At 45.3% G+C, this 22,660-nt stretch overlaps 1 protein-coding gene across 2 annotated transcripts in view; it reads left to right on the plus strand.

Moving 5' to 3' along the window:
- The window catches only part of LOC110489118 (clathrin interactor 1), a 41,622-nt gene extending 19,216 nt beyond the window's left edge, over positions 1–22,406 (plus strand). Inside the window, exons 5-12 of one of the 2 annotated variants that reach the window (XM_036943295.1) lie at positions 546–716; positions 5,034–5,238; positions 9,237–9,459; positions 9,595–9,688; positions 16,603–16,668; positions 16,776–17,047; positions 19,457–19,625; positions 20,014–20,393. In XM_036943295.1, coding sequence (XP_036799190.1) covers positions 546–716; positions 5,034–5,238; positions 9,237–9,459; positions 9,595–9,688; positions 16,603–16,668; positions 16,776–17,047; positions 19,457–19,625; positions 20,014–20,330 — 1,517 coding nt within the window. In that variant the 3' untranslated portion in view covers positions 20,331–20,393. Of the gene's footprint in view, positions 1–545; positions 717–1,290; positions 2,694–5,033; positions 5,239–9,236; positions 9,460–9,594; positions 9,689–16,602; positions 16,669–16,775; positions 17,048–19,456; positions 19,626–20,013 lie in introns of those variants that run through there. The other variant, XM_036943294.1, reaches the window with a different exon arrangement.
- Positions 22,407–22,660: the final 254 nt, after the last annotated feature.

Raw genomic sequence — 22,660 nt, forward strand, 5'->3', positions numbered from 1 at the left:
CTCTCTCGCTGTCTCGACTGTGGAGTAGAATCCATGTTAACTGTCTTAAGTACATCTCTGAGTGTTTTGTGATGAAGTGTTAGTTTAGAACCAGACAAAGGGGCCAGTGTTCAGTCAGTGTTGTAGCATTCATAAGCACTGCGTAAACCACAAGCAGCTCTACCACACACTGCTCTGCTCCAAAGCAGAGGTAAATCACTCCCCTCACCACCACGTAGGCTTGTGAACCCAGACTGACAGACTGTTTAACAAGGCTACTCACCACAACCACTGTGCATGTTTATTATTCACACACTGCTGTGGACTTGTTCTGCATTTTGTCTTCTCAAAACATGTTCTCCCACCTGACATTCTGAATACACTGAGCCGCTTCCTACGTTTTGATCTGCAGTCCTGTTGCAGTTTTTAGAGTTCAGTGTTTTTCTGAAAAGGCACCTCTGTTTGTTTATAGGCGAATGGCACAACAGCTGTCTTGAGTCATATCACCAGCTTGTCAATAACCTTCATCTCCCCTCATTTTTACTTGTTCCTCTCCCTCTGTGTAGATGAGAACGGTAAGGACCAGGGAGTGAACGTGCGTCAGAAGGTGAAGGAGATGGTGGATCTAATCCAGGATGATGATAGACTGAGAGAGGAGAGGAAGAAGGCAAAGAAGAACAAAGACAAATACATCGGCGTGTCCTCTGACAGTATGGGGGGAGGGTTCAGCAGATACAGTAAGTCCTCTGACAGTATGGGGGGAGGGTTCAGCAGATACAGTAAGTCCTCTGACAGTATGGGGGGAGGGTTCGGCAGATACAGTAAGTCCTCTGACAGTATGGGGGGAGGGTTCAGCAGATACAGTAAGTCCTCTGACAGTATGGGGGGAGGGTTCGGCAGATACAGTAAGTCCTCTGACAGTATGGGGGGAGGGTTCAGCAGATACAGTAAGTCCTCTGACAGTATGGGGGGAGGGTTCAGCAGATACAGTAAGTCCTCTGACAGTATGGGGGGGAGGGTTCAGCAGATACAGTAAGTCCTCTGACAGTATGGGGGGGAGGGTTCAGCAGATACAGTAAGTCCTCTGACAGTATGGGGGGGAGGGTTCAGCAGATACAGTAAGTCCTCTGACAGAATGGGGGGGAGGGTTCAGCAGATACAGTAAGTCCTCTGACAGTATGGGGGGAGGGTTCAGCAGATACAGTAAGTCCTCTGACAGTATGGGGGGAGGGTTCAGCAGATACAGTAAGTCCTCTGACAGTATGGGGGGCGGGTTCAGCATATACAGTAAGTCCTCTGACAGTATGGGGGGAGGGTTCAGTAGATACAGTAAGTCCTCTGACAGTATGGGGGGAGGGTTCAGCAGATACAGTAAGTCCTCTGACAGTATGGGGGGAGGGTTCAGCAGATACAGTAAGTCCTCTGACAGTATGGGGGGAGGGTTCAGCAGATACAGTAAGTCCTCTGACAGTATGGGGGGAGGGTTCAGCAGATACAGTAAGTCCTCTGACAGTATGGGGGGAGGGTTCAGCAGATACAGTAAGTCCTCTGACAGTATGGGGGGAGGGTTCAGCAGATACAGTAAGTCCTCTGACAGTATGGGGGGAGGGTTCAGCAGATACAGTAAGTCCTCTGACAGTATGGGGGGAGGGTTCAGCAGATACAGTAAGTCCTCTGACAGTATGGGGGGAGGGTTCAGCAGATACAGTAAGTCCTCTGACAGTATGGGGGGAGGGTTCAGCAGATACAGTAAGTCCTCTGACAGTATGGGGGGAGGGTTCAGCAGATACAGTAAGTCCTCTGACAGTATGGGGGGAGGGTTCAGCAGATACAGTAAGTCCTCTGACAGTGTGGGGGAGGGTTCAACAGATACAGTAAGTCCTCTGACAGTATGGGGGGAGGGTTCAGCAGATACAGTAAGTCCTCTGACAGTATGGGGGGAGGGTTCAGCAGATACAGTAAGTCCTCTGACAGTATGGGGGGAGGGTTCAGCAGATACAGTAAGTCCTCTGACAGTATGGGGGGAGGGTTCAGCAGATACAGTAAGTCCTCTGACAGTATGGGGGGAGGGTTCAGCAGATACAGTAAGTCCTCTGACAGTATGGGGGGAGGGTTCAGCAGATACAGTAAGTCCTCTGACAGTATGGGGGGAGGGTTCAGCAGATACAGTAAGTCCTCTGACAGTATGGGGGGAGGGTTCAGCAGATACAGTAAGTCCTCTGACAGTATGGGGGGAGGGTTCAGCAGATACAGTAAGTCGTCTGACAGTATGGGGGGAGGGTTCAGCAGATACAGTAAGTCCTCTGACAGTATGGGGGGAGGGTTCAGCAGATACAGTAAGTCCTCTGACAGTATGGGGGGAGGGTTCAGCAGATACAGTAAGTCCTCTGACAGTATGGGGGGAGGGTTCAGCAGATACAGTAAGTCCTCTGACAGTATGGGGGGAGGGTTCAGCAGATACAGTAAGTCCTCTGACAGTATGGGGGGAGGGTTCGGCAGATACAGTAAGTCCTCTGACAGTATGGGGGGAGGGTTCGGCAGATACAGTAAGTCCTCTGACAGTATGGGGGGAGGGTTCGGCAGATACAGTAAGTCCTCTGACAGTATGGGGGGAGGGTTCGGCAGATACAGTAAGTCCTCTGACAGTATGGGGGGAGGGTTCAGCAGATACAGTAAGTCCTCTGACAGTATGGGGGGAGGGTTCAGCAGATACAGTAAGTCAATCTGGAACACACAGACATACATTGGAGTGTCCTTTACTCTTGTAAAGGGCATACTAACAATCCTTCGCTCTCGCTCTTTCGCTCTCTCGCTCGGCATGGGAAACGTGTACATTGCCAAAGCAAGTGAAGTAGATTATAAAAAATGACTGTAAACATTACACTTCCAAAAGGATAAAGACATTTTAAATGTGTTGTAATGATATGCAAATAGTTAAAGTACAAAAGGGAAAATAAATCAACAGAAATATGGGTTGTATTTACAATGGTGTTTGTTCACTGGTTGCCGTTTTTTTGTGGCAACAGGTCACAAATCTTGCTGTTGTGATGGCACACTGGTATTTCACCCAGGAGATATAGGAGTTTGTCAAAATTGGATTTGTGTTTGAATTCTTTGTGGATCTGAGGGAAATATGTGTCTCTAATATGGTCATCATACATTGGTCAAGAGGTTAGGAAGTGCAGTTCAGTTTCCACCTCATTTTGTGGGCAGTGTGCACATAGCCTATCTTCTCTTGAGAGCCAGGTCTGCCTACGACGGCCTTTCTCAATAGCAAGGCTATGCTCACTGAGTCTGTACTAGAGGTCGACCGATTAATCGGAATGGCCGTTTTTAATTAGGGCCGATTTCAAGTTTTCATAACAATCGGAAATCGGTATTGTTGTGCGCCGATTTGCCGTAATTTTTTTATTTTTATGTATTTTTATTTGTATACCTTTTATTTAACTAGGCAAGTCAATTAAGAACACATTCTTATTTTCAATGACGGCCTAGGAACGGTGGGTTAAACTGCCTTGTTCAGGGGCAGAACGACAGATTTTCACCTTGTCAGCTCGGGGGACCCAATCTTGCAACCTTACAGTTAACTAGTCCAACGCAATAACGACCCGCCTCTCTCTCGTTGCACTCCACAAGGAGGCTGCCTGTTACGCAAATGCAGTAAGCCAAGTAAGTTGCTAGCTAGCATTAAACTTATCTTATAAAAAACAAACAATCATAATCACTAGTTAACTACACATGGTTCATGATAGATATTATCTAGTGTGTCCTGCGTTGCATATAATCTGATATAAGCATTCAATTATCAACTATCCCCCTCTCTCTCTCTCCCCCCTCTCTCTCCCCCCTCTCTCTTCCCCCCCTCTCTCTTCCCCCCCTCTCTCTTCCCCCCCTCTCTCTCCCCCCTCTCTCTTCCCCCCCTCTCTCTCTTCCCCCCCTCTCTCTCTTCCCCCCCTCTCTCTCTTCCCCCTCTCTCTCTCTCTTCCCCCCCTCTCTCCCCCCCTCTTTCTCTCCCCCCCTCTTTCTCTCCCCCCCTCTCTCCCTCTCTCTCTTCCCCCCCTCTCTCCCTCTTCCCCCCCTCTCTCCCTCTTCCCCCCCTCTCTCCCTCTTCCCCCCTCTCTCTCTCTCTTCTTCCCCCCCTCTCTCTTCTTCCCCCCCTCTTTCTCTTCCCCCCTCTCTCCCTCTCTCTCTTCCCCCCCTCTCTCCCCCCTCTCTCCCCCCTCTCTCCCTCTTCCCCCCCTCTCTCCCTCTTCCCCCCCTCTCTCCCTCTTCCCCCCCTCTCTCCCTCTTCCCTCCCTCTCTCCCTCTTCCCCCCCTCTCTCCCTCTTCCCCCCTCTCTCTCTTCCCCCCTCTCTCTTCTTCCCCCCCTCTCTTTCTCTCCCCCCCTCTTTCTCTTCCCCCCTCTCTCCCTCTCTCTCTTCCCCCCCTCTCTCCCCCCTCTCTCCCTCTTCTCTCCCTCTTCCCCCCCTCTCTCCCTCTTCCCCCCCTCTCTCCCTCTTCCCCCCCTCTCTCCCTCTTCCCCCCTCTCCCTCTCCTCCCCCCCTCTCCCTCTTTCCCCCCTCTCCCTCTTTCCCCCTCTCTCTCTTCCCCCCTCTCTCTTCTTCCCCCCCTCTCTCTTCTTCCCCCCCTCTCTCTTCTCCCCTCCCTCTCTCTTCTCCCCTCCCTCTCTCTTCTCCCCTCCCTCTCTCTTCTCCCCCCCTCTCTCTTCTCCCCCCCTCTCTCTTCTCCCCCCCTCTCTCTTCTCCCCCCCTCTCTCTTCTCCCCCCCTCTCTCTTCTCCCCCCCTCTCTCTTCTCCCCCCCCTCTCTCTTCTCCCCCCCCTCTCTCTTCTCCCCCCCTCTCTCTTCTCCCCCCCCTCTCTCTTCTCCCCCCCCTCTCTCTTCTTCCCCCCCTCTCTCTTCTTCCCCCCCTCTCTCTTCTTCCCCCCCTCTCTCTTCTTCCCCCCCTCTCTCTTCTTCCCCCCCTCTCTCGCTCTCTCTTCTTCCCCCCCTCTCTCGCTCTCTCTTCTTCCCCCCCTCTCTCGCTCTCTCTTTCTATCTCTCTCTCCCTCTCCAGCGAGTGACCGGTATGATTCTAGCAGCTCTGGCGGTAATGAGGGAAGCAGCAGAGGGAAGTGGGATGAGGACTGGAAGAGAGACCAAGGCCAGTTTCCCTTCAGTGACAAACTGGGGGAGATCAGTGATAAGATTGGCAGCACCATCGATGACACAATCAACAAGTTCAAGAAGCAGAGCAGAGATGACTCACCAGACAGATTCAGGTAAGGAGAGAGATGACTCACCAGACAGATTCAGGTAAGGAGAGAGATGACTCACCAGACAGATTCAGGTAAGGAGAGAGATGACTCACCAGACAGATTCAGGTTAGGAGAGGGATGACTCACCAGACAGATTCAGGTTAGGAGAGGGATGACTCACCAGAAAGATCCAGGTTGACTCACCAGACAGATTCAGGTTAGGAGAGGGATGACTCACCAGACAGATTCAGGTTAGGAGAGGGATGATTCACCAGACAGATTCAGGTTAGGAGAGGGATGACTCACCAGAAAGATCCAGGTTGACTCACCAGACAGATTCAGGTTAGGAGAGGGATGACTCACCAGACAGATTCAGGTTAGGAGAGGGATGATTCACCAGACAGATTCAGGTTAGGACAGGGATGACTCACCAGACAGATTCAGGTTAGGACAGGGATGACTCACCAGACAGATTCAGGTTAGGACAGGGATGACTCACCAGACAGATTCAGGTTAGGAGAGGGATGACTCACCAGAAAGATCCAGGTTGACTCACCAGACAGATTCAGGTTAGGAGAGGGATGACTCACCAGACAGATTTAGGTTAGGAGAGGGATGATTCACCAGACAGATTCAGGTTAGGAGAGGGATGACTCACCAGAAAGATCCAGGTTGACTCACCAGACAGATTCAGGTTAGGAGAGGGATGACTCACCAGACAGATTCAGGTTAGGAGAGGGATGATTCACCAGACAGATTCAGGTTAGGACAGGGATGACTCACCAGACAGATTCAGGTTAGGACAGGGATGACTCACCAGACAGATTCAGGTTAGGAGAGAGAGAACAGTTCCCCTGGTTGAATTTGCAAGAAAGACTAAGGAAATGTATTAATAACTAAAATAGAGAGCGGGAGGTAGAGCCTTACAAACTGAGGTACAGGGAGAAGTTGGAGCTGCCCTCTGTCCTCCTCATATCACATTACAGTATGTTGGAGAGCTACCCTCTGTCGTCCTCATCACATTACAGAATGTTAGAGAGCTACCCTCTCCTCCTCATATCATATTACAGTATGGTAGAGAGCTACCCTCTGTCCTCCTCATATCATATTACAGAATGTTAGAGAGCTACCCTCTGTCCTCCTCATATCATATTACAGTATGTTAGAGAGCTACCCTCTGTCCTCCTCATATCACATTACAGTATGTTAGAGAGCTACCCTCTGTCCTCCACTATAACATGCCAACCTAGATTCAAGATTGCTGCAGGGCAGTTTCGCTGAGCGTGTTGTCACACTGTTTCAAGTGTTACAATTTTTTTTATTACTTCGCAAAACCGTTATAGGCTGAGAGAGTTGTCCTCAAACAACAGGTAAGATCTAAAATGCTACAGGATCAAAGTGTTAACATTGCTTTGGTTTACAAGCGATTTTATCTGCTGGTTTCTACACGAGGAGACGGGTATGGTGCCCGCCCTGAAAGCCGAGAGAGGATACATCTGTGCTGTGACTAGACACGACGGTCAGGTTTTCCATCTGACGGAGTCTTCTGACCCTCTTGCATTGCTGTGTTTTATGTGGTGGCAGCCGCAGGTCGGTTTCTGCACTGTGACATAACATCTAGATGCGCTGGGCTTCCTAACCCAGGATTTCCCCAACGGGTGGGCTCGCCACCGCTGATTGGCTGGTCTACTGGGCCTGCTGCTGCCTCACTGTGCGGTAGCCTACTGCAAGGCGACTGGGCACATTGACCAGATCCACACACACCTGGCACATTGACCAGATCCACACACACTGGGCACATTGATCAGATCCGCACACACACTGGGCACATTGACCAGATCCACACACACTGGTCGAAATCCCTGTCAGCGCATTTTTATTTTGCTTGGGGGCACTCTTGGTTTCTGACTGCTGGACCTGTAGGCTACAACTGAACATTTTTAGGGAATTTAAGATTTCAAAAGACTGACTCTGCATACTTTTATTTGTTTTATTTTTGTTTTAGTGAACTGTTGGATTCAGTGGTTAAAAATTAGTGTTTTTGTACAAATGGTTTTAATTGCTACCTTCATGGGTTATGGCTCATTACATTGTTTTTGATAACTGAGACTATCTCATCTCCCTAACCCAGAGATACCTCCAAATCCTACTTTAACTGATAGTATAGCAGCTTGTATCTTTCAGAGGGATCCCATTGTGTTACCATTTGACTCCTCTTCATAAGCCTTTCTCATCTACAGGGTTTGGTCTGGCTAAAAACTCTTTGTTGGATCAGATGACTATAGTTTGGATTATTTTAAATCATCTAAGTGCAGAGAGATTTTAGGAAGCAACAAATCAAGGTGTTTTATTATTATTCTGCTTTTGGTGACAGGAAACATTCACCCAAACCCAGTCCCATTGGCTATGGATCAGGAAACATTCACCCAAACCCAGTCCCATTGGCTATGGGTCAGGAAACATTCACCCAAACCCAGTCCCATTGGCTATGGGTCAGGAAACATTCACCCAAACCCAGTCCCATTGGCTATGGATCAGGAAACATTCACCCAAACCCGGTCCCATTGGCTATGGATCAGGAAACATTCACCCAAACCCAGTCCCATTAGCTATGGATCAGGAAACATTCACCCAAACCCAGTCCCATTGGCTATGGGTCAGGAAACATTCACCCAAACCCAGTCCCATTGGCTATGGGTCAGGAAACATTCACCCAAACCCAGTCCCATTGGCCATGGATGAACTTCCGACTCCAAATGATTTTAAAACTAGATCAGGGTTGGGACTGATGCATATTAATGTGAGGAGTCTGATGCTGAAAATGGACATGATAACAGTCTGCATTCACACTGCTGACCCAGATGTCTTAGTTCTGTTCCAGGCCTGTCTTAAGAAATCAGTTCTGAGTCAGTCTACAGGCATGGATGGATATAATGTTTATCAATGTGACTGACAGAGTAACGGGAGAGGTATAGCCATCTATATTAAAAATAGATGTGTGGTTACTGAACTAGGGTATTTTTGTTATATTTTAAAACTGCAGTTATCGAAACCTGTGAACTTAGATTTAGATTCTCTGTCTGAACAGTGGGGGGATGAAATGAAATGGTCCCTATTGGCGATTTTAAACTGGGACTGGTTATCTCCAAACTCTGAGGCCATAAGAGCACTGTGCAATTGCTTAATGCAAGGAAAACTAAATGTATGGTTTTTCGCTTCCCTGAAAGTTAACACCTACAGATTTTAACTATAAAAGGCCAGCAAATTGATAGGGTCATCTCCTATAAGTATCTTGGGATTTGGTTAGATGAAAAGCTGAATTGTAAGTTGAAATTGGGTGTCTATTTTAGGAACAAATCATGCTTTTCAATGTTAGTCAGAACGGATCTTAATCAAAGCACTTGGTTATCGGTGCTGGAGTATGGGGATATTGTTTATATTCAGGCCTCAGCCATCACTGTGATGTGTATGCTGTGGTGCAGTGTCGTCTCTCTCCACCAGGAGGCTAAAGCATTGATGGAACAACTCCCTTTGTATCTCTGTTCCTCACTGACCAGATCAGTCAATTAATACAGTCTTCGTTCACAGTCACTGCTGTCCTTGTCTGTTCCTAAGGCTAGAACTGACATGGGGAAACAATATTTTTTCCCATAATGCCCCTTCATCTTGGAACATGCTTCAAAATATATTAAAGTTAGGGGAGTTAGTGTCCTTGCCTGTTAAGACTCTGACAACACTGTTTGATTAGCAGCAGTTGTTTCTTATCTTCAAATGTATCTGGAACTTGTGACACTTTGTCTTTTTTGTATTTTTCTGTAATATTTTATATACACGCTGCTATTTCCCTGTTTTGCCTTCTTGCCAGGTCGCCCTAGCAACAGGCTATTAACATCAATGGCTCTAAAGGTTTAAATAAACAAATATTACAGTATATCAAAAACCTGATGTTCTGTCATACTTTAGTCCCACACTTTTTCTATTGAATTATCCCCAAAACAAAGCGTCCTCTTTGGTCTCCTTAGTGACAACGAGGAGGAGCGAGGTCGCCCGTCGCAGAATGGCCAGTCTGGGAGGTCAGTGTTCAAAGACGAGGAGGAAACCGTAACGACCAAGAGCGTCCAGATCGTCCAGGCAACAGAAACCACCGCAACCAAGAAGAGAGGCGGGGTTCCATCCAAAACTGTGTCCCTGGGAGCCGCAGCCCACTACACAGGAGACAAGAGCCCTGATACCTCTGCAAAACAGGTATGTGCACATGCGTCCATGTGCATTCAGTCCATGCTGGTTCACTCTAGCTTATTGTTGCCATCTGGTGTGGACAGTGCAGTCTCGCTCCCTCTGTCTCTACTCACATCTCTCCTCTCCTTCTCTTTGTTCCAGACTCTGTCCGCAGTAGCACCCCAGGCCTCCAGTAGTGGTCTGGCTGACCTATTGATGGTAGATACAGGACCCAGCCAGCCTGCAGCAGCCACCGGTAACTACACACACTGAGAGGACATCCTAGAGGGTTAGGGGAAGTAGTGTAGTTACAGGACATCACAGAGGGTTAGGGAAGGGGTAGTGTAGTTACAGGACATTACGGAGGGTTAGGGAGGGGGTAGTGTAGTTACAGGACATCACGGAGGGTTAGGGAGGGGTAGTGTAGTTACAGGACATCACGGAGGGTTAGGGAGGGGGTAGTGTAGTTACAGGACATCACGGAGGGTTAGGGAGGGGGTAGTGTAGTTACAGGACATCACGGAGGGTTAGGGAGGGGGTAGTGTAGTTACAGGACATCACAGAGGGTTAGGGAGAGGTAGTGTAGTTACAGGACATCACAGAGGGTTAGGGAGGGGGTAGTGTAGTTACAGGACATCACGGAGCGTTAGGGAGGGGGTAGTGTAGTTACAGGACATCACGGAGGGTTAGGGAGAGGTAGTGTAGTTACAGGTGCCGTGTCTTTGGCATCATAAAAGTGAAGACTGTTATTTTATCAAATCAATTCTCTATTATTACTTAATTAACTAGGAAGTTGGGGCACCAAAGAAAATCTTGAGATTACAAAGTTATAATTTTCCTAATATAACTTTTCAGATATTTTAATATCTGATCAATTAGTCTTCTAATTAATTAATTATTATTTACATCACGTTAGTCTCATTCCAAATGTCGTACGGTGTTCTAGTGTACTATGGAATATATTGCTTTCTTATTCTTGACACTTCTCCCAGTCATATTTAAGGTTAGAACTACCTTTTAGTGTTCTGATACTTCTAGCTTGGAGTTGTATTTTTATGATAACCTAGCTACAGTATTTCACCTTTTAATGTGTATAGTATTGCTTACTAGGTGTGTCCAATCAATTGTGTAACCACTCTCTTCCAATTAGGGCTAATTGAAAGGCTGTTCAAAAGAGGACATTGTATTCCTTTTTTTGTTGTACTCCCTGACGAAGGCAATGCAGCCAAAACGTGTTGGTTTTTAAAAACTTTGTTTCTATTGAACATGCCATACTAATAAAGGCATTTTTAATCAATTATATGAAGAGTGCCTTGGTCCTCCTTTTTGGTGACCAATCTACCCCTTTAACCAAAGAGCACCTTCTAAATGCAAAATGTACTATTGTGTACCTTAGCTTCCCTTCCTCCTCTTTCTACTAATATCTAAGATGTGTTCTAAGATTTTCCCCATCTAGGGGCCTGTCTGCTCCTCACTCTTCTCATAGGGGAGTTTACAGCAAGATTTGTTTTCTGCTCTGGCGGCCTCGTACGGTGTTGTCCGTAGTCTCGATGAGGCTCATCATGGGTCTGGGCGACTATTCTCCCCCTTTGTGTCTCGGCACCCTCCCACCAGCGGGTGCTTTTGGTGTCCGTGGCGCAAACTAAAAGGTCGGACCCTATGTACGAGTTGTCAGGGTCCATGTTGTTATGAGAATGGCTGTAACTTTTCAACCAAATCTCCTGGTGTTTGTGCTTCAACACCCTCAGTGGCTGTCTTGGCCTGTCAGTCACCACCACGTCCGCGTGTGGCAACCTCTTCAGTACCTGCAAACTGAGACGAGGATATTGGTCTGTGATATCGCAGTGTTTCACCAGTGGGAGTCATCGGGTCAGTTGCTGGACTGGTGCCATTAGTGTCATTGTAAGAGGTGACAGTCGGAAGGTGTATCATCGGAAGCAGAGTATACTCTGCGCATCTGTTTTTCTTGCTGAGATGTCCGCAGTGCTTGCGGAAGTGTCCAAAGGGCAAGAGAAGTTCATCTCAACTACAGTATTGCACAACTGCAAGGAGGAGGGAAGTTGCTCATTCACAGAGGCAGCTGGCTCGAAATCTTGAAAAGAATGGTCAGTCAGGTTGGCTGATGGAATGTATCGAGATATCTTAATATCTCCTTGGATTCTGCACCAAGAGGTTTCTAAACGTCTTTTTCCCAAGGAGTGCTTTCAACAGATACCCCTCGGGAATGATTGCGTTGCAGCTGGAGTTAGGAGAAGACGGTGTGGTCAGTGGAGAAGGCACTGTGGCCTGTGACCATACATGGTTGGTTTTCTAATCCATCAGTGGGAGTAACCGATCCATCATGTCTGCTCTAAGTTGCAGGGGTTCAGATTCGTGGCTGGTAACATACACAGAGGCAAGAACGAGCGATACGTCCTGGAAGTGTAGTTTCAGCATGACTCAATGTGAGAGGCGAGGTAGTCTGAGTGACCCCTCGAAGTGTAGTATCGCATCGTTCCACTTTTAACCAATGTTGAGGTGGTTTCAAAGCCCTTTTGAGATAATTGAACAATGTTTGACAGATGAGCGATATTGTCACGCCCAAATCAATTAGCGCATGACAAGTTAAACAGTCTTGTTTGCGAGTCGCAGAACCACTGAATTCCCATTTCAAAACTGTTGCAAGTTTAGTGGAGTCATTTAGCACGTGTTGCTGTTGTAGGCGAATTAACCTCGTCACGTGTCTTTTCGACGTTCGCTTCAATAGGTAAAACCTGTCAGAACCCGTAGTGTTCGGGTAGCCATCCAATGCATCCTATATGTCAGCTAGAAACGTCTGTGTCTTTAGGCTGACCTGGAACGGGGTCAAAGGTACGGAAGTTCTTGACCAGTTTGTCAAGGTATTCCGCGCCAAGTGGGCGGAGAGGGTTGGCTTCCTCCTGTGGGGAAATTGGGGCTGAAAGGCCAAGAGGAGAAGCCAAGCTTTGTTGTTGTTGGCCAAAAGGCTCCATATTACTCAGTGCCGAATGGCCAAGAGGAGAAGACTGAGGGACACATGAGGGAGGCAAAGTCTGAAACCTATCGTCTTTAGTCCTGTGAGTACAGGGCTCCGGTTGCTTGGATAGGTAGTCACGCTGTAGAGTGTGACCATTCTGTACTTCCTCCAGAAGGCACCTAAGGGTGGAATTCTGCTGCATTGCAGAGTCCACTTAGTCATTGTGTTCATTAACCTCTCTGGGATATGTGGGACGGTAGCGTCCCACCTGGCCAACATCCGGTGAAAATGCAGAGCGCCAAATTCAAATAAATTACTATAAAAATTCAACTTTCAAATCACACATTCAATGTACCAAAATAAAGCTACACTTGTTTTGAATCCAGCCAACGTGTCAGATTTCAAGAAGGCTTTTCGGCGAAGGCAAACGATGCTATTATCTGAGGATAGCACCCCAGTAAACAAAGAGAGAAAAGCATATTTCAACCCTGCAGGTGCGACACAAAACGCAGAAATAAAAAATATAATTCATGACTTACCTTTTGACGAGCTTCTTCTGTTGGCACTCCAATATGTCCCATAAGCATCCCAAATGGTCCTTCTGTTCTATTAATTCCGTCGATATATCTCCAAAATGTCCATTTATTTGCCGCGTTTGAGCCAGAAAAACACTGGTTCCAACTTGCGCAACGTGACTACAAAATATCTCAAAAGTTACCTGTAAGCATTGTCCAAACATTTCAAACTACTTTTGTAATACAACTTTAGGTATTTTTTAACGTAAATAATGGATAAAATTGAAGACTGGATGATCTGTGTTCAATACCGGAGGAAAACAAAGTGGAGCGGGCTTTCAGGTCACGCGCCTCTGACAGAGTACACTTCCCTCGAGCCTCATTCTGAACAGTGTTACTTCTTCATTTCTCAAAGGAAAAAACTCAACCAATTTCTAAAGCCTGTTGACATCTGGTGGAAGCGGTAGGAACTGCAAGAAGGTCCCTTTGAAATCTGGATTCCCAATGAAAACAATTGAAAAGAGTGACCTCAAAAAAGCAAAAATCTGAATGGTTTGTCCTCGGGGTTTCGCCTGCCAAATAAGTTCTGTTATACTCACAGACATGATTCAAACAGTTTTAGAAATTTTGAAGTGTTTTCTATCCAAATCTACTAATAATATGCATATCTTATCTTCTGGGGATGAGTAGCAGGCAGTTGAATTTGGGCATGCTTTTCATCCAAAATGCCAAATGCTGCCCCCTATCCTAGAGAAGTTAATGTGGAAAAAGTTTAACTTGTCTCTGTAGAAACCCAATCAATGTGGATATTATTTAAAAGATCCACTTGAGAAGTAAATTTGGCAATTTCACTTGTTAGTTAAATTGTATGAGACATCGATATCCAGTCAATTGCGATTGGCTGGATATCTTAATGTGATCCACGTTTGGGTATCACATACAGTGGGGCAAAAAAAGTATTTAGTCAGCCACCAATTGTGCAAGTTCTCCCACTTAAAAAGATGAGAGGCCTATAATTTTCATCATAGGTACACTTCAACTATGCCAGACAAAATGAGGAAAAAAAATCCAGAAAATCACATTGTAGGATTTTTAATGAATTTATTTGCAAATTATGGTGGAAAATAAGTATTTGGTTACCTACAAACAAGCAAGATTTCTGGCTCTCACAGACCTGTAACTTCTTCTTTAAGAGGCTCCTCTGTCCTCCACTCGTTACCTGTATTAATGGCACCTGTTTGAACTTGTTATCAGTATAAAAGACACCTGTCCACAACCTCAAACAGTCACACTCCAAACTCCACTATGGCCAAGACCAAAGAGCTGTCAAAGGACACCAGAAACAAAATTGTAGACCTGCACCAGGCTGGGAAGACTGAATCTGCAATAGGTAAGCAGCTTGGTTTGAAGAAATCAACTGTGGGAGCAATTATTAGGAAATGGAAGACATACAAGAGCACTGATAATCTCCCTCGATCTGGGGCTCCACGCAAGATCTCACCCCGTGGGGTCAAAATGATCACAAGAACGGTGAGCAAAAATCCCAGAACCACACGGCAGGACCTAGTGAATGACCTGCAGAGAGCTGGAACCAAAGTAACGAAGCCTACCATCAGTAACACACTACGCCGCCAGGGACTCAAATCCTGCAGTGCCAGACGTGTCCCCCTGCTTAACCAGTTGAGTCTATGGGGGCGCTATTTCATTATTGGATAAAAAACGTTCCCGTTTTAAGCGCAATATTTTGTCACGAAAAGATGCTCGACTATGCATATTATTGACAGTTTTGGAAAGAAAATACTCTGAAGTTTCAGAATCTGCAAAGATATTGTCTGTGAGTGCCCCAGAACTCATTCTACAGGCGAAACCAAGATGACACATCAAACAGGAAATGAGCAGAATTTCTGAAGCTCTGTTTTCTAATCTCCTTATATGGCTGTGAATGCGACAGGAATTCGTTTTGAGGACTGAATTTTTGTTTTTTTTTGGTAGCCAAATGTGATGTACAAAACGGAGCTATTTCTAATACACAAAGAACCTTTTTGGAAAAACTGAGCATTTGCTATCTAACAGAGTCTCCTCATTGAAAACATCCGAAGTTCTTCAAAGGTAAATTATTTTATTTTAAGGCTTTTCTTGTTTTTTGTTGAAATGTTGCCTGCTGGATGCTAACGCTAATGCTAACGCTAAATGCTACGCTAGCTAGCTACTGTTACACAAATGATTGTTTTCCTATGGTTGAGAAGCATATTTTGAAAATCTGAGATGACAGTGTTGTTTACAAAAGGCTAAGCTTGAGAGATGGCATATTTATTTCATTTCATTTGCGATTTTCATGAATAGTTAACGTTGCGTTATGGTAATGAGCTTGAGTCTGTATTCACGATCCCGGATCCGGGATGGCTAAGTGCTAGAGGTTAAGCCAGTACATGTCCAGGCCTGTCTGAAGTTTGCTAGAGAGCATTTGGATGATCCAGAAGAAGATTGGGAGCATGGCAGATGAAACCAAAATAGAACTTTTTGGTAAAAACTCAACTCGTCGTGTTTGGAGGACAAAGAATTCTGAGTTGCATCCAAAGAACACCATACCTACTGTGAAGGTGGAAGGTGGACCCCCATGGTGTTTCCATGGGGGTGGAAACATCATGCTTTGGGGCTGTTTTTCTGCAAAGGGACCAGGACGACTGATCCGTGTAAAGGAAAGAATGAATGGGGCCATGTATCGTGAGATTTTGAGTGAAAACCTCCTTCCATCAGCAAGGGCATTGAAGATGAAACGTGCCTGGGTCTTCCAGCATGACAATGATCCCAAACACACCGCCCGGGCAACGAAGGAGTGGCTTCGTAAGAAGCATTTCAAGGTCCTGGAGTGGCCTAGCCAGTCTCCAGATCTCAACCCCATAGAAAATCTTTGGAGGGAGTTGAAAATCTGTGTTGCCCAGCAACAGCCCCAAAACATCACTGCTCTAGAGGAGATCTGCATGGAAGAATGGGCCAAAATACCAGCAACAGTGTGTGAAAACCTTGTGAAGACTTACAGAAAACGTTTGACCTCTGTCATTGCCAACAAAGGGTATATAACAAAGTATTGAGAAACTTTTGTTATTGACAATACTTATTTTCCACCATAATTTGCAAATAAATTCATTAAAAATCCTATAATGTGATTTTCTGGATTTTTTTCTCCTCATTTTGTCTGTCATAGTTGACAGGCCTCATATTTTTAAGTGGGAGAACTTGCACAATCGGTGGCTTACTAAATAAGCAGAGTTATGGTAATGTGGCTGTGTTGTCTTTTCTGAGGTCACGATCATAAAACAAAATGGACTGGTCGTAGCTGGCTTCTCCACCAATCATTTACACATTCTCCAAAACATGGACATTGTTCAGTTCTCAAGTTCTGTGAGGTAGAAGAAGTTCCTTTGTTCTCTCTGTCTCTTTCTGCATGGCCATGAGGGAGAGAGTCTCCTTCTGGAATTTACGACCTTGAGATAACAGAACTTGGGTGTAAGAAGGGGGGGTACTCGCTATACCCAAAGAGGGCCACGTCATGACACAGGACATCATGGAGGGTTACGGGGAGGTAGTGTAGTTACAGGACATCATGGAGGGTCTCTGGGCCCGTGTCTGGAAGCTGTCACAATTCACTCATTAAAGTGTTGTATGCATGTCTCTTTCCAGACCTGATAGGAGGATTTGCTGATTTCTCTTCTCCTGCTGCCTCTGTCGGTCTCTCCACAGTACCTGGTGAGTTTAGAAAGCATTAGAATATTCAGAGATTTTTATAGTTTATAATTTTTTTAATAGTCTAGTTTATCCACTATAACATTTTTCTTCTCTTTTCTCCTCTCCAGCCTCCAGTGGGAACGGTGACTTTGGGGACTGGAATGCTTTCCCTGGTGGCCAGGCCCCCGTCCCCACCCCCTTTGCCCAACCTCTGGCCCCCAGCAACACTGACCTGTTTGGGGCTCTGTCGGCCAGCTCTGCACCAGCTCCAGCCTCCGCTGACCTGTTTGATCTGATGGGTCCAGGTCAGACCCAGTCGCTCTCTGCCTCTCAGAGCCTCACCTTTAATATGACCAACACACAGACCATCAGCAGCACCATGCCACAGTCCAGATCACTGGTAAGAATACAGGACAGACAGTACATTAATTTACATCGTAAATTGTATTTATTGTGTCTGATCCACTGTTAATGAGAGGAGTGGCAGTAACTGCCTGTGCTTTAGAGAAACACACACGAGAGAGAAACGGCAGAGAGCCAAGGTTTGCAGATGCTCCACCTTCCCTAGGGACAAACACACACACACACACACACAATGAGAAGGAACCCGTTTGAGTCAGAAAACCATTCAATCTAATACAAGGTTGTTTGCATAGATAATATGTGCATGTTAAAAACCTGACCTACTTAAAAAAGACCAGCTTAGTTTAGCAGAATAACAAAACCTGACCTACTTAAAGACCAGCTTGGTTTAGCAGAATAGTAAAACCTGACCTACTTAAAGACCAGCTTGGTTTAGCAGAATAACAAAACCTGACCTACTTAAAGACCAGCTTGGTTTAGCAGAATAGTAAAACCTGACCTACTTAAAGACCAGCTTGGTTTAGCAGAATAGTAAAACCTGACCTACTTAAAGACCAGCTTGGTTTAGCAGAATAGTAAAACCTGACCTACTTAAAGACCAGCTTGGTTTAGCAGAATAGTAAAACCTGACCTACTTAAAGACCAGCTTGGTTTAGCAGAATAACAAAACCTGACCTACTTAAAGACCAGCTTGGTTTAGCAGAATAGTAAAACCTGACCTACTTAAAGACCAGCTTGGTTTAGCAGAATAGTAAAACCTGACCTACTTAAAGACCAGCTTAGTTTAGCAGAATAGTAAAACCTGACCTACTTAAAGACCAGCTTGGTTTAGCAGAATAGTAAAACCTGACCTACTTAAAGACCAGCTTGGTTTAGCAGAATAACAAAACCTGACCTACTTAAAGACCAGCTTGGTTTAGCAGAATAGTAAAACCTGACCTACTTAAAGACCAGCTTGGTTTAGCAGAATAGTAAAACCTGACCTACTTAAAGACCAGCTTGGTTTAGCAGAATAGTAAAACCTGACCTACTTAAAGACCAGCTTGGTTTAGCAGAATAGTAAAACCTGACCTACTTAAAGACCAGCTTGGTTTAGCAGAATAGTAAAACCTGACCTACTTAAAGACCAGCTTGGTTTAGCAGAATAGTAAAACCTGACCTACTTAAAGACCAGCTTGGTTTAGCAGAATAGTAAAACCTGACCTACTTAAAGACCAGCTTGGTTTAGCAGAATAGTAAAACCTGACCTACTTAAAGACCAGCTTGGTTTAGCAGAATAGTAAAACCTGACCTACTTAAAGACCAGCTTGGTTTAGCAGAATAGTAAAACCTGACCTACTTAAAGACCAGCTTGGTTTAGCAGAATAGTAAAACCTGACCTACTTAAAGACCACTTTGGTTTAATCATCGACGGACACTAATTAGCATAACGCAACGCACATAAATATTCCTATTCATGAAAATCTCCAGTGAAATATATTGAGACACAGCTTAGCCTTTTGTTAATCACCCTGTCATCTCAGATTTTCAAAATATGCTTTACAGCCAAAGCTAGACAAGCATTTGTGTAAGTTTATCGATAGCCTATCATAGCATTTTGTCCAGCTAGCAGCAGGTAACTTGGTCACGGAAATCAGAAAAGCAATCAAATTAAATAATTTACCTTTGATGAGCTTCGGATGTTTTCACTTACGAGACTCCCAGTTAGATAGCCAATGTTCCTTTTTTCCAAAAATATTATTTTTGTAGGCGAAATAGTCACGAAAACGCCGAAAAGTATTCCAAATTAGCTCCATAATATCGACAGAAACATGGCAAACGTTGTTTCTAATCAATCCTCAAGGTGTTTTTCAATATCTATTTGATAATATATCCACCGGGACAATTGGTTTTTCAGTAGGACCGATTGGAGTAATGGCTACCTCTGTATTTTACGCGAGAATCACTCAGAGCCATCAGGTGACCACTTGCGCAATGTAGCCGTTTATGGGTATTCTTCAACATAAATGCGTAAAACTACGTCACAATGCTGTAGACACCTTCGGGAATACGGAGAAAAAGTAATCTGGTTGATAGCCCATTCACTGCTCAATAGGGACGCATTAGAACGCAGCGCTTTCAAAACACGAGGCACATCCGGATTGGATTTTTCTCAGGCTTTCGCCTGCAACATCAGTTCTGTTATACTCACAGAAAATATCTTTACAGTTTTGGAAACTTTAGAGTGTTTTCTATCCTAAGCTGTCAATTATATGCATATTCTAGCATCTTGTCCTGACAAAATATCCCGTTTACTACGGGAACGTTATTTTTCCAAAAATGAAAATACTTAGTCACAAAAGGTTAACCTCCATATGTCACCATTATATAGGTACCTCTAATATTACTATCTATTGGAACTGTCTACCAAATTGTCACCCCCCCCCCCCCCTCCCCCTCCTTCCAGTTGATGGGCGGGCCGTTGCAGCCCCAGCAGCATGAAGTCATGCTGGGTACCATGGGGTCAGCGATCCCCTCCACCTGGTCTGACTCGTCGGTCAACATCAGTCTGGACTTCCTGGCACCTGGCGTGCAGCCCCCCAAACCTGTCCAGCCCACCCTCAACACACTCCAAGGTGAGCCAAGTGTGTGGTAGTATAGACTGGGATAGAAAGAGTATTGTGTTTGTCTGGAGGGTGTTCAAAACGCTGCTGAATGTCTGTTGAACAAAATGTTGATTTGAGATCCATTCAGTTGTGGAGCATCCAAGATCCCCAGGGTGTGGAACTTTCTTCCTGTTATCAGGATGGGCACAAGGCTTTCGGTTCAGTCAGAATGGAAGAATTGTTTTTTTTTATTCATTTTTATTTAACCTTAAGAGTTCTATACTTGGGATTCCTTGTTCAGTATGGAATAGAAGGATGCTTGGTACAACTTGTGGAGTGTATGAGGAGAGTGTGTGAACCTGTGTGTGTGAGGCCATGCGGTCTTCTGACTCCACTTCTTCCTGTTTCTTTTTTCTAGGAGGCCAGCCCCTCCCACCCGTCAACATGCTCTCCCAGGGATTCGCCGGCATGGGCCTCGCAACCGCCCCCATCAGACCGGCAACAACACCCATGATGCACCCTGGTGCTGGGATGGGCATGGCCCACAGCCAGGGCATGATGGGAATGGGCATGAACATGGGTTCCATGCCCCAGGCTAACATGACCATGGGCATGCCTGGTGCTATGGGCATGGGGATCAGGATGCCAGCCATGTCTATGGGCTCTGGCATGGTACAGCAGCAGCCCAAGCAAGGATTGGACGCATTTTCAGATTTCTGCAACTTCAGGAAGTGAGGGAAGAGAAGTGAAAGAGAGGAGGGAGGGCTGTTGTTTCTATTTTTCTCTCCATCCAATCGACCGTCTGTGAAGGATTGTAAAGAGCTGCAAACAAAGAGTACTTGAATGTTGTCAAATATCAAATACTGACTGCCACCCCTCCACTTCCTGTTTCTCTCTTTTAAGTGATGTATAGAGATATGAATGTATGTATGTTTTAAAAAGTTGGAACTTGGAATCAAGTTCCAAGAGGGTGTCCAGTAATGGTTGTGTGCTGTTCGGGTTTGAATCGGAGAGAAAGAGAGAACAACTAAGAGGGAGGGAGTGAGAAACCGTAACAGAATGAGACTCAGATTTTTTACTTTGAAATGTAAGCCAAACAAAAACCAATGATTTCAAAGTTAAACAACCCATACAATTATATGTACAAGGATGACTTTTAAACTTGTATGGCTTAACTTTGCAATAATGTTGTTTTGAATTGCATTTTAAAAATCATTCTGTTACCATGGAATTGCCCATATGAATCTTCCTTGAAGACAATGTCAGTAGAGGTTTTGCTTTCCTTAACCATTTTAAATGTCCAGAGTAGGAAAAAGATAGTTTCATATCATAACCCCACCCCAATAACTCCCCATCTCTTTTAGAATGTTACCTCGACCTGTCCCTTCCCTACGACTGTAAATATTACTATAATGCAACGGACAAATAAGTTATTGAGTTCTTGACTATGATATGATGATGCCGTGAAGAAGTGTGTGTCGATTGGACGGAATCAGATGTCAATCAAGACGTTGCTATGGCAAGGTACATTGCGATGGAGTCGGTCTTTTAATACTTACTTTATATATCAGCGTTCCACACTCCCAATGTGGAATTTCTGTTCAATATTAGATTTAACAGATCAATCAATCGTTTATTGATGGATGGATTTAATAAGTGAATGAATGAGAAATGATTAAAAGCTGTTAAATGAGGAAGCTGTGGTAATGATAACACAGATCTCCTTTGTGGCCTTTCTTATGGGTATATATTTTTTAAAGAACTATAACCTTTTTTTTTTCCTTGCATCCAAGTAAGATAATCAGTAGCTGTAGGAACAACCTCCTGGTGGGCTGTGTTCTTTAAGTTCAGCACATGGTGCCTGTGAGACGGAGGCCTTTTTCCTTCATTATAACTTACAGGAGACAGACGATACAGTGGTTAGGAGTCTACAGCACAGTATGTATGTGTGGTTCTTACTGTGCCCTCTGGGAGTAGGGGAAGTTGCCCCTAGATGCTGATCCTGGTTCAGTTTTGCACCCCCCCACCCCCCCACCCACACTCCCAATGGTTGGGATTGTGAGAGGGGAAGCTGATCCTAGATCTGTACTTGGGGGAAACGTCACCCCAGAGCATACAGTATCTCTGAAGGAGGTTTCTCAGACGGTCCAGATTAAGGAGAGGATTTTTGGGGTGTTCATCCCATATAGCACCCTATTCACTTTGTAGTGCACTACTTCCAACCAGGGCCCATAGGACTCGGCTCAAATATCGTGCACTATATTGGACATGGGTGCAATTTGGGATGCACACTCTGTACATGTTGAAGTCAGGACCATCTGTACCAGGCCAGTGAAGTACCTCACATGTAGACTCCTCAGGCGCAGTCTTCCATGAGTTGGGGTCAATTCCATTTCAATTCTGGAGGTACACTGAAATTCCAATTGTCTTCAATTAGATATTTTACAATTTGGTTTACTTTATGAATTGACCCCAACCCTGCACACACAGTAGTCTGTCTGAGAGGAGGCATTACCTGTTGGAAACGACCAAAATCTATCCACCCTTGTTTGTTTTTTCTAAGAGATTATGTCTTTAGGGGGTTGTTTATTCTCTCGTTTTATTTAATTTTTTTCTACTTATTACAATTGTTCTGAGATCTTTGGTAATGTGGGATTGTTACTGGAAAGAAAACACTAGTTCATGCAAATGTGTAAAAAGAACAAGCGAAGCATCACCAAGGAAAGAAGCCTTGAAGATGTCGTTTTTCTTTTTGTTTGATTTGATTGGCCCATCATGATCCTGTATCTGACATTAAAACAGTTGATTACAGTTTGGTAATGGAGTGTTTATTTCACTTAAGACCAACATGGTTACTACTGCATTGGAGTAGAGCAGTGGCCTTGGAACCTGCTGAGACACACACAGTGCAGCCCCCCCCACACACACACACAGTGCAGCCCTACACACACATACATACAACCCCACCACGCACATACACACCGTGCAGCCCTACACACGCACACACAGTACAGCCCGCCCCACACACACACACACACAGTGCAGCCCTACACACACATACATAC

This window comes from Oncorhynchus mykiss, chromosome 14 (assembly GCF_013265735.2).
Source record: "Oncorhynchus mykiss isolate Arlee chromosome 14, USDA_OmykA_1.1, whole genome shotgun sequence".
NCBI lineage: Eukaryota > Metazoa > Chordata > Actinopteri > Salmoniformes > Salmonidae > Oncorhynchus > Oncorhynchus mykiss.